A 12,872-nucleotide genomic window follows, 5' to 3' on the forward strand; every position below is an offset into this window, starting at 1 on the left:
TCCCTGCCCATGGCAGGGGGGTTGGACTAGATGACCTTTAGAGGTCCCTTCCAACCCAAACTATTCTATGATTCTGTGATTCTATCTTCAACTAGATCAGATTGCTCAGATCTTGCCCTTTTTATTTTGTCATTTGTAATAAGAACAATAAGAACCTTTCTATGTTATTTTCCAGACTGTAAAGAACATTTTTTAACAAGTACATGAGCTGGTTGCCCAAATTTTGAGATCCAGGCCTAGAGTCGTAGAGCAGACAGGGGACTGGCCTTTATTTTAATAAGCCTGTATGAACGCCTGCTGTGGTGTAAGAGCATTCTTTGCATCAATAGGTGACTTTAATTTGAAATTCATTATCTCAAAGGCAAAATAAATTTTTCAGCAAAATTGCTGTGTCCCTAATAAACTGATAATTGATTGACCACTTCAACAATCTATTCAGTGTTGGTAGGAAATATTCTGAAAAAGCGATGAGTATGGGGCAACACAGTCAACTCCAGCAGACAATTATGGAAGCAAGATGAACGGTGGAAGCCACCTATTACTGCCTCACTCAGGCTTGAGGATGCAGAGGACATCTCCATCTCTCACACAGATAAACAATAAACGCACTTGAGCTCTCCATAATTTTTACAACAGAATTTTAATGACAGAATCAATCTATCTGATGGTATTCTGTATTTCTCTTTAGGTAAGCAACAAAGGTTGATCTAAATCCTCCTCATCATCAATACTGAAGGTAGGCACTGTGGCTTAAAGTCCTATCAATAGACAAGTTTATAATTTTAAAGGTGGGAGTACACCCAATCAATCTTCACATTTAAAAGAAACATTTTCTATAGTCCAAACTAATGAGATTACTTTCTATAGTTCATTTGTGGCTACACACAAAATGTGTACAATTGTGGAAAAAGCACAATTTCAGAATACATTATCACATGAGGCAGAGAAAGGTATGCAAACGTATTTCCTGAGATTTTATGCTACCTCATAGGATAGCACACTTAATGCAATTAGTCTAAATTTTCAAATAACAATGATCTCGGTCATTATTTCTCTGCACAAAAATTTCAATAAACTTGTGCATTTTGGCCTAAAACCCCCAAAACACCAACACACAAAAACTAGATCCTGTGTCAATATTTCAAAAAGCAGTATGTTTCCTCTTAACTCAGAATGACTGACTGAATTTCTTTAATATATATTCAAAAAATCCTTTCAGTTTGGAGCTGAAGACCATATTTCAGAGGACACACCTTCTACTACACAGCTCTATTAATGCAGAAACATTTTTTGAATGTATGTTTACTTCTGCTGGTAAACAAATGTATAAATCCAAATGTATAAATCCATTTAGAAAAATTTAAATTAAAGTATCACTAAATTATATATAAAATAGTAGAATTATAGACAGGGCTTGGAAGTTGGTATGTGTCATAAACCATTCCCTGTAGGCACTTTGTATATAGCCACTGTTCTGCAAGATAAGTGAACTTAATCTTATAGATTATGACTTTGAAATGCATTTGCCCTTGGTCTGTTTATTTTAGACATGGCCTAAATTTCTTACGATGGAAGAATATCTAATCTTATATCTGTAGCTTGAAAACAAATAGAATCAGGTGACACTTCATTTTTTTAATGACTGGTAATCTTTTAAAAATCTTGGAATTTCTTCATTACAAGAAACCAAGTTCTCTGTTAAATATAACCTTCCTTTGCTTTTATTACTTGAAAAGGAAATTACTTTTTTTATATCTTTCTCCAAAATTTATCTTTACATGCTAAGGCACAACTATATTGTCCCTTTCAAGTCCCAAACTGACTACATTTCAGTAGTGCTATATAAATAAAAAGTACAGTACATTTGAGGAAGAAATACTCAATATCAACATAAAAAATTACCATTAATGATCAACATAAAAAATTACAGTTACTAATAACTTCAATAACAGTAAACCAAAACAGAGTTATGTTTTCTTTTTCGTCTTACCTTTGTTTTACTGTCAAAACAGGTAAATCCCAGAGCAAAGTCGACTGTGAAACACAGGGTATCCCCTTGCCAACTGCACATATATGTTTTAGACTGGAAAAAAAAGGTATGATTTTTGAGAGGACAACCATCGTCATTTATCATATAAAAATAATATTTTATGCAGGTTTTTGTGTGTGAAGACACTCAGCTGGCAACACTGGTACTGCTTTATATTATTACATGTTAAAATTGTCAAAAACGTCTGACTGTAAGTCAGTATCAGATCTGTCAGCTAGATATTAACTGGAGGTCTTCTGTATTTCAAGTCACTCTTCTAAAAATAAATACCATATTCTCGGAAACCATCCCCTACAAAATGCAACACAGAACAAGCAAAGCCAAATCTGACTATTTCAAACTTTTAGAAAAGTGCTTAGACCTGACCTATTAATGACTTCTGACATCATTTCCAGCAAACATGCAGGTAACAGTGCCTAAATGTTTAGTCATTGCAATCTAATTATGAAAAAGCTATCTGTCTACTTGACCTCTCCGTCTGATTTGAACTTTGTAGACAATCTTTTTTATTTTGCAACATTTTTTCATTTGTAAACTTGGGTGACATGCCAGTGCAGCATTATGTTACTTAATGTTAGTTAATGTAATTTACTAAGAAGAACTAATAACTATCACTCATTAGTTAGCACTGATACTTGCTAGACAGTGCTATATATACACCAATTATTTGATCACCTTTCAGGTTAGAAAGAAAAAAAACTGTTTTAGTAACAAACCCCAGAAGTTCTGTTTAAACTTCTGAATAAGCTTTACAGTAAAAAGTCAGTCAACATTCTTCTTTACATTTGTTTTTACCGCTAGCTAAGTTGGGTATATGACGGATTCTGAAAGCACATGAAAAAGCTTCTTCTGCTGCTGTAATATGAAACAGCTGGATGACATTCACCATTCACAGTTAATGGCAAAAAGCGCATTGCCTTCAGCATGAGTAGAGATCAGATCCTGTCTCCAGCCTTTCCTCACCTCACCTTACCAGCCATTTTTAAAATGATACCCTTCTGCCTTATGAAATTTCTGGGTTTTTTTTTCTTCCAAGGGAGCATTACTTTGCTCTCACTGATATTTCATAAACCACAATGTTCCCTCATGCTTAGACATTTGTTTACATGAAATTTTTGTATCTGGATAGTTTCTTTAAAGTTCAAAAAATGTTTTTCACACAAGAATGGCCTAGAGGAGATTGAAAGCATTAATAAACTTGCTTAAGTTGAAAATTGCCCTTTTAATGGTTTTTTGAAAGATTTTTAGTATAATCTAAAACTTCTGCATTTAGTAATTGTAAAGGTTTCCTCATTCCACTATTAATAAAAATATTTAGAGTTATGCTAAAATAAGCATTTCTGAGTTACAGATATGACATTTTGTAAAAGATTTTGAAAGGGCTGGGAATGAAATTTAATTTATTAGTACAGATTAGTGTTATAATCAGCTAAACAATGACAGAGATGTGTATTATTTCTGAATAAGTTATTTTGTTCATTGGTGTTTAAAGATCATCTTATTTGGCATTTAAAAAGATTTCTGTGATTTATATTCAATTAGAACGACATTTGATTGATATTCAATTAGAACGACATTTAAATATCCCTACATTTTATTCAGTAATTATAAGGTGGCATTAAGCACCAGTCATAACTTATTCTCTATTATTTTCCAATTAAAAACGTTATACTAGCTGAGCTCTGACTCAGCAAAGCAATTTTTAAAACATATTAAATTAGATTACCCCAATGGATAAGCATCTAATTGCTCAGCCACAAATGGTGAATACTAAAATGAACTACGCGCAAATAATTAGCCTGGAGTATTTTACAAATATTCAATATTTGCAAATAGTGGAACCGGTTTGGAAATTTGCAGACAAATACTAGAGACAAACAGAATATGCTGCATTTTCACTGTGATAAACATTACAAATAGATATATAAGGTTTATACTTACAAAATACACTAATGACGTTTTCTTTACAACAGAATTAGTTTGGGTTTTGCCGTATAAATTTAAAAGCCTGCCTATGGCATCTCCTCAATAACTTTGAACAGGTTCTCAGACAGCTCTGTGATAAGGACCCCCATCTCCACTCATTGACACTAGTACAGAGCACTATCCCTTTTCATTCTTGCCTTTGGAATAAGCTTCCTGTAGACTTGCAATTGTGTGATCACCCTTGGTTATCTATAACAACTGTTTACATGGAAGTTTAACGTAAGAAATCTAGGCTTAGCTGTCTTTTAGTGAATTTTGCAGAAAATAAAATACCTCTGCATATAGGCCAGCTTGAGAACTCACAATTTAAGCAACACAGAGGAAAAGAATAGGTTATTTAAAAAACCTTCCTTACTGATTGGAAATGAGGTTTTTCCTGGCTTAAGTCTAATACTAGCTTATCGCAAAACACTTAGGGATTGTAAGCAGAGGTAGATGAGAATCTACAAGGCTATCAACCTTAAGATATGCCTTAAAATATTTTCCAGTCACACAGCTATACCCTAATAGCCACATTAATTTACATAGCTCATACACATATGAAAAATCTAAACATTAACAAATATGCTATAGTGACCATCTTTGGCTTGCACTGCTCCAGACAAGATGTAAAAGTTTTTCCAGCTCTAACCTTGGTGATTCTGAACATTATGGGGATGTAGACTGGGAATTTAAGCCTGATGAGATTCTTTAGTCGAAGTATTAAGAATTTAGCTGTTAAAAGGAGGGCCTCATGCCTGAACTGCAAACAGCTAAGAAAATTGTAGTATACATCCTAGATCAATTATTTCATGTTTTCCAAGCAATGGTAAAATGATCTGTAGGATAATTATTTGTAATAAAAGACAATTACAAAACTCTTATCTGTGTAATCGTTCAGGTATCAGTATCTCAATGCATATACCATTAACTCATGAAAAGATCATTAAGTTGATAATATCACTGTCTAAACAGTGGAAGAACAGTGTTTCTGACTCATTCATAGAAGGAATTTCTTCGACCTCCTGTCCCTATTCAGAAGTATGGCACTGGTCTATCTTTGGCACTGGTATCTGTCCTCCTAGACCTTGAGAGGGCTTAACAGTTACAATGACTACACATATACACTCACTATCTTTCCCATAGAGATAGAGATTTCCCAGAAATAATTCAGCTTTGATCTATCCTGCTCATTTAGCAGACTGTCTCGGGATCCTGGAGCTCCTGCCCTCCCGATGACAGGTTCCATTGGAGCTGTTCTGTAGAACCAATGGATGTTCCAGCTGCTTCTTTGGGCAGACTTATGCTGGCCAGCATGCCACTATCATGCTAGCACTGCACTGTAAATATAGGCAGTATCACGCAATACTAATATCATTATGCACTAATTAGCATTATCTCACATACTGGCAATACCAGGCTTGAGCAGTCCCGAGCACATGAACTTTCTGCCTATCTTGTCCATGCCTCCACACTGGGTCCCCTTCACCAGAGTAGTTCATTTGAGAGTGAGCAAGCCTCTTTGCTCCAAAAGCAGAAGGGTAAGGTTAAAAGCAGGCCACAGTGTTTCCTTCTTGCTAATGAAATTCCTGCCTCTCCTCAGCAAATAACTGATACAAAGCCAAACTCTTGTCTGTGCACAAACTGCAGGGGACTGAGATTCCTGGAGGGGAGCAAGAAGGCTGGGTAAGGCAGAGTTATGAAAAAGAGAGTCCTGGAAGCTAAATGATGGGAAAAGAGGGCCTGCATCTAGGAGCAGGAGGTATCGGTGAGAGAGTGTAAGTGCCCTTCTACTGCAGCCTTCAGAATGAAATTAAGTCCCTACATTTACCCTAGGGCAAGATATTAGCCCTCTAACAAGGTCCCATCAGCTGGTCAGCAGTTTGTCTCTCACTTTCACCTACAAAACTCTTGACACTTCCATCCCAGCATGATCCTACAGTTAACTAATACAGTGAGGCTTGGGAAACAGTACTTTTTTGGTTGTTGTTGCTATCCACATCAATTAACATCTTCCATGACTATGCATAGATTTTGGAATTCGCAGAAGGTAATTAGCATTGAAGGCTTGGGTTAATTACCTCTTAATGGAAAAAAAAGAAATGTTTCTTTCATGCTTATCTTCCATCAGTTTTTACAACAGGGAGAGGACAAGGGACAGGTTGCTTCAGTACTCTAAAACAAAGACTGATGTAGGATTCTGTCTAACAATGAGAATAGACTTTACAAATATGCTCAATGACAGGACAATTAATTTCAAAACCAGCTTTTATGATCATCAGTTATGATGACTCTTTCCCTCAGAAGGAGGGAATGTGTTTGTGAACAGACCTGCTAACCTAACAAGAAAGGCTTTAAACTTGGTTCATGGGTGTTAGGTACCCAAGTCAAGAGGTGAGTAAATGCTAAAACTGGAGAATGAATGCATGGGAAAAGACAAGAGGGACTTTCTTATTTCCACTCAGAGAGGAGGGCATAAATATACCTCAAATATCTGTACAGTGAGAGACAGAGCCTGGGCAACAAACAAAAAGGGGGACCATTTCACATGTAGTCACAACCACGACATGGTTGGAAGCACAAAGACTTGGTGGGTAATAGGCACCATTGCAGCCCAGACACAGGCTGCTTAGGAAGGAGAGGCAAGGAAGAAAAAGAGGACTCCTCCTCTCCTTGAGTTGCCTTCTATGTGTAGGGGTCCTTGGCCACACAGAGCCGTAGTATGAAGCCAGAAGGAAGCGAGCATGCCTGCCACATCAGAGGCCTTCTGATTTCGGCACGGACATATGGGTCTCCTGGGTAGGCTGAAGGCAGAAGTAAGTTTGGTTGCTTCAGGGACTGTGCAATCCAAATGCTTCTAAATAAATCTGGACATGCAATAGATTTTTGTGGTTACTGGAATATGAGCTTTTTGAAATGTTTTGGCTGGGGGGCCTAAATTTGCCTAAGTTCTGTCATAGATGTCCAATGTAGTATCTCTGGATTTTTTTTGAAGACAGACAATCTTTTAATGTTACTCTGATGTGGGATTGTATTCTGTCGAAGAAATAGGGGTTCCACTTGCTTCTGTTTTTCAGTAAAATGCTTTAAAATCATGATTACTAACAATGCCTGTCAGTTGAGGTCTTACATTCTGAGATCATCAACAAAGATTCATAGTAAAAAAATACGATTTTACATCATTTTAAAAGAATCAGGGCGGTCAGTTACCAACCTTTTCAGTCAGTATTCCTTTTCCTAAGATTTCCTTTATTTCCTTGGCAAATAAAGTTTCTAAGGAACAAATGAGATTCAGTGATGTTGCTCATGTAAGGGCAACACAGAAAAATGACATAGTGTATATTCCTTTTAATGGAGTTTACTTTTATAACTCTAGTGCTGTTGTTCCTAATGCCTCATCAAGTTTACAGTTTCAAAAATTCAGCTGATGCCTGGCTACATTGTGGTTAATTATTGTCTTGCATGAAGAAAAACCTCACTTCTGCTTTAACTACAGCATTCATGTGCAATATATTAATTCATTTTGGACTCAGCTATGTTCTGTTGAGCAGGAATTCTAGCATTTTTCATCAGCTAAAATACAGAAATAAATACTGGTCTTCTATCCTAAATGAATACAAATTTGGCACGTACATGATTTTGCTTGTTTATTTTCCAAAAAGCAATTGGAAAGTATACAATACCATTACACTTTACTGCTTAAACTACACATTTCCCCTGCTACTCTGTCAACTACTTTATCAATGTATACATACATTTGCTCTAAGATGGGCTGTAAAGGTGTATTACATGTAAGTGGGAACACAGACCCTATTTCTCACTATACTCAAGTTATAGAGTTCAACACATACTTTCTAAAAGTAAGTGATAGAAATAACCAGACAGCAAAGCATTTGGGCAAGAACCATATCCATATCCATATGCATACAGTATACATATTGCATACTGTATTCATATTATTCACTCATTCACTTTAAGTTAAAATGTGTGCTATGCCTCTGTGTGGAAATAATATGTCATCAATATACTAAATGCTAAAATCTTAGTAAAACTTTGACTTTGCTTAGAACAAGGGAGTATTTCCATTAAAATTAAATTAACATTATTTTATTAATCTAATGAATATATTTTTGGAATATTGTTTCCAGAGACAAGTCATCCTTTTACATGTAAAATAACACAATTGATGAGGACACAGTTTTATTTGTTCAGTAAAAACAGTACCTACTTCATATATTATAAAACAGCCATCATCATCTTGTTCTGATCTTTTTCCTTTTTTATAGTTAACTAGCAAAGAATATAGAGACAAGCCAGTAACAACAGCGCATGTTTAATTTAGTGATAACCCCAAAATCTATTAAAGTTAACGGCAAAGCTCTTTTGAGTTATTCAAGACTTGTCTGTTGTTATTTAATGTAAAAAAAAGCTTAGCCATATGCAGATCAAAATTAAGTGACTAAAAATCTCAAACAGAACAACTAGAAATACCACAAACTGAGCACTTTTCCCTATTAGAGGAGCTGACTTTTCAACAAAGTCCATGATCTCATAAAGACTTAAGAAAGTGAATTGTATACAGATGAGGAGGAGGGTGGAATTCTAATGGGCTAAATGTATGTGAAGCAATTTGTTTGTCATTCTCTATTAAACTGGAGATTAACATAATAATTGAAATTAATTGTAAGAGTTTTCCCTAGAAATCAATTAGTGGTCAACATTTCAATCATATTAACAGAAGACTCCAAGGTTGCCAATTTGAACTGATAAAATTTTAATATCATCCAAATATCACTGATACTTGTTTCTTCTTATTTCTGAGACCAAATCCCACCTCATATTACATTTAATATTTTTTTGAGTCTTTCTGTCAGTGTGGGCGTCTGTAAAAAATGGGAGGAAGTTTGTAGGACTTGTCAGAGGAACTTAAATGCTTGAAACAGAGAAGGACCTAAATGATGTGCTCTTTTATTATGCATTAGAAATAAAATAATGCACAACAGTATTTAAAATACAGTGAGGGTAAGGAAAAAAATTACACCCACAGCAGACAGTTTGGAACACAGGTTCTTGCATTAAGACTTTATACAGCAGCTCTTTACAAGCTATTAAATCATACAGGAGTGGTGGGAGTAAGGTTTCTTAATGATTCCAATGCATTTACCAAAACCTAGAGTTTGGTAAAAGCTTTAATATGGGACCAGCTAGGTCAAGAATGAGCTTTTCTGAAAATTCCACTTTTAGCATAAAAAAACTCTGAGTAGGATGTGGAGATGATGATAAGAGCAACCAGAGTTGTTATGGTTGTACTGAGAAATATATCTCAGCCCACATACAGAGAGTGTACTAGGAGGCATACAAAATTAAACCCCTTAATTCTGAAGACAGCATGCAAAATCTTCTTCAACAGTCTTTTTGTGTGGAATTACTTGTGCTAAACAGAAGTGCTTTTTAAACTCTTTTAAATTCCAAAAGAGTTGAATTAAAAATGCACATTCTTTGGCTTTCTCATATTTTAAAATTCTGATTGTTATTTTAGGATAAAATATTTTATATTATACATCATCTTCAACAGTCTTTTTGTGTGGAATTACTTGTGCTAAACAGAAGTGCTTTTTAAACTCTTTTAAATTCCAAAAGAGTTGAATTAAAAATGCACATTCTTTGGCTTTCTCATATTTTAAAATTCTGATTGTTATTTTAGGATAAAATATTTTATATTATACATCACATTTTTTTTTAAAGCAAAACTTTCAGAAGACATTTATAAAGTACATCGAAAGCATTCTCACTCTGAATCCACATTACGTATGGGAAAATGAAATGACAATGAAATCTGACATTCATCAGAAGCATGAGAGTTTTCAGAAATTTCATCCAGAACAGACTTCCGAAGCTCCGGTGTATTCCTGTTCCAGATAACTGTGCAAAAGGATCAGTGAAATAATTTCTGTGAGAGTGATCAAATGAATACCATCGTCACTTAAAAAATGTGGCAGATCCACTCATTTGGCCATACCTTTCAGGAATTCATCATGTCACAACTGAAAGATTACAGAACTGTGATAATTATCGATAGATACAACTAAAACCACTTTATTGAAACAAACCAGATCTGATTAAAAATCTTGTACATTCCTTCAAGAACTGCAGTTGCTACAATCGAAGGAATTGCATCTTAATGCCCTAAAATGACTCTTTTTTACATACTTGACTGGGTTTTAGTAAAAAAAGTACATTCTCTTGTAAAAGATGGTGCTGTAATCTGATGATTTCAAGAAGACATAGTTATAGTTGGCTTTTTTAAACATCGATGCACATCTGTGGTTCAGCATATATGTATGCAAGAGACACACTGGCACTAAAAGTATGATTTTTCAAAGGACTCAAATAATGGCTCATTATATTTTCACCAAACTTCAAAGAAAGCTTCTATTGATTTCAGTAGAAGCGGCGCTAGCTCAGTGCTTAGCGCTTTAGAAAATAACACCTATGCTTAGTATGTTCATGTTTTAAATGCTGGCTTTCTCAGGATAGTGCTACGCCTGAAACTTTTACCTTTAGGTCATCTATTACAACCTGAGCCACACTCATAAGTAAAATTCCTGCCACACAACAGCTGTTCTAACTGAAATAAATATCTATCATCTGATCTAAGCTATTTGTAATTTGTAATGCTCGTGACATTATAGCAGCTAACTGCAAAAATGGTTTTCTTAGTAGAGCTCTCATTGGACAGACCGCCTTTTCAGAAAACTTCAGCATAACTGGGATTAAGCATTAAACCACTGTCACAGAGAGACTAGGGCTACATGCACATGCGGCCTGAAGCAAACGTTCCTCTGCAGGGAATTGTGTTCCTACAGGAAGACTGATACGTCAACTAATTTCTCCTAAACCGTCGGAGGTTCAGCTATTACTTGGCAAGACGAGCAGATAATGCAGTTATGGATGCCTACTCATGGTCATGGCATTCTCTCTGTAATATGAACCTATGGCTAATGTAAATCTGACAGAAGAAAGAAGACTTGCTGCGTCCTCTGCTGAACAGGCAGACTATGGCTTAAATTGGTTGTAGGAAAAGGCAGTGAGAGAAATGGAGGTAGGAGGACAAAATGAAAGGCCAGCAGCTTAGCAGTGGTCATCATCTAGCAGTGAAAAGTCAAAGTGCACTCTTTAGCCTTGGCTTATGTCAGGCACAGATTGTGCTTCCTCACCTCTGTGCCTGAGCAACAGCTTCGTGGTTTTGTAGCAACTCATTTTTCCATACAGAAAAGCAAGATACAACAGTCACTCGAATGTTTAACAGTTTCCTACCTGTAGATTGTCCCAAGTATATTTTCACATACCTGAGGCAGATTCTCAGTAGCAATCATAGTAATCAGGCTGGCACCATTCATCTTAGTGGAACTAAGGCACTGACTTGGTTTTGATACAGTTTGTTATTATATTACAAAGGTTTTTTCTTTTCTGGTGATCTATAAATTCTGGAATTTTGCAGTTGAAAAAGGATTTTAATTAGAAATGTCAACAAGAGACATTACTGAGTACAAAATTCAGTACTGAATCAATGATGCTTGGACTGGGATTTTGCTTTTCTACCTGATCCTTATAAAGGAATCACAGGCAGAGAATAATAGGGAACACCAACTTTTGAAAACATAAAATAAAGTATCAAAATTCTAAGGTAATTCTACTCTATTAATTTGAATTTCCATGAGAGTAAATTCTTGAACACCTTAGTAGTTTCATCCTTATTCAAGTCTACAAGATCCTCTGGAAGATAATAACAAAACTAGGCTCACACCACATAGTGGTTATCTAAATCTTTGGATTTATAAATAAATATGAATATATTGATATATATACATAAAAGTCTTTGGATTTACCCTTTCAATATGAATAATTTGTAATTTTAAGAATATAGTACTATTTTTAGAAATATTGGTGTAGCCTCATGAAAATCAACATTTTATATTAATCATGTTTAAAATACAGAATATGTAAACAAGATTTTGTTCAATAGCCTTGTAAATTGGTACATTCTCTTGCTTTTTTAAAAATTATAATAGATGCATTGCTTGATTCTCACCTGGTATCTGAATTGTTGAATTATTAATCATTTTTACAAATGTATTCCCAATTAATCTGTATGGTTCTCAGCATCTTTCTTTGGCTTGGAGAATGGTGGTTTTTTTGCATCAGTGTGAAAATGAATTAGAATCTAGTAGCATTTCTAAAGATGACCAGTTAAATTGGAATCGTAATAAGCTTTCTGTACATAATGAAAACAATCTAAAACTTAATTGTGTAATTAAACTGAGTGCTTCAGGTAACAAACCGATAAGTATCTTTTAATGACCCTATAAATCTAACCTAATCTAACTGCTATTTAATATCTCACCTGAATTTAAGGCGGATATTCACTTTGCTTATTTGTTTGGTTCAGAAATCAGTTCTGAAATTAGCATATGGTGGCATTTCCATTTTTAATGGGATTCCTATATATAATTCTGTTTCATATATGCTTTTTCATCATCATGGAATATAAAATTAAGATAGCATTGCCAGCTGTATTTAACATTTTTGCATTTTAAATATATTATTTGGAGCTCACAAGGATTACTCTGTGATCAACCAATCCTGTTTTACTCATCCTCTCAGTTTACCATGAAGAATTAATAGATTCATAAGCTAGAAATGACAACTAGTTCTTATTCAGACCGCCTAATTTCTGCTAATTTGTTTATTTAGGTGGACTTCTTTTGCTCAGTCTCAGAGGGTGATTTAGATTACCATGTCTCAAGCACCACGTAATTCCCAAAGATGCCTAGAAACAATGAGTGTGTGCACTTGT

At 35.0% G+C, this 12,872-nt stretch overlaps 1 protein-coding gene across 1 annotated transcript in view; it reads right to left on the reverse strand.

Moving 5' to 3' along the window:
- SNTG2 (syntrophin gamma 2) overlaps nucleotides 1-12,872 on the reverse strand; it is a 193,381-nt gene that overhangs the window by 17,921 nt on the left and 162,588 nt on the right. Inside the window, exon 15 of the mRNA XM_009275630.1 lies at nucleotides 1,991-2,083. Within this exon, the coding sequence (XP_009273905.1) occupies nucleotides 1,991-2,083 (93 nt within the window). The remainder of the gene's footprint in view (nucleotides 1-1,990; nucleotides 2,084-12,872) is intronic.

Source organism: Aptenodytes forsteri, unplaced genomic scaffold (genome assembly GCF_000699145.1).
Source record: "Aptenodytes forsteri isolate BGI_AS27 unplaced genomic scaffold, ASM69914v1 Scaffold94, whole genome shotgun sequence".
In the NCBI taxonomy this organism is placed as follows: domain Eukaryota; kingdom Metazoa; phylum Chordata; class Aves; order Sphenisciformes; family Spheniscidae; genus Aptenodytes; species Aptenodytes forsteri.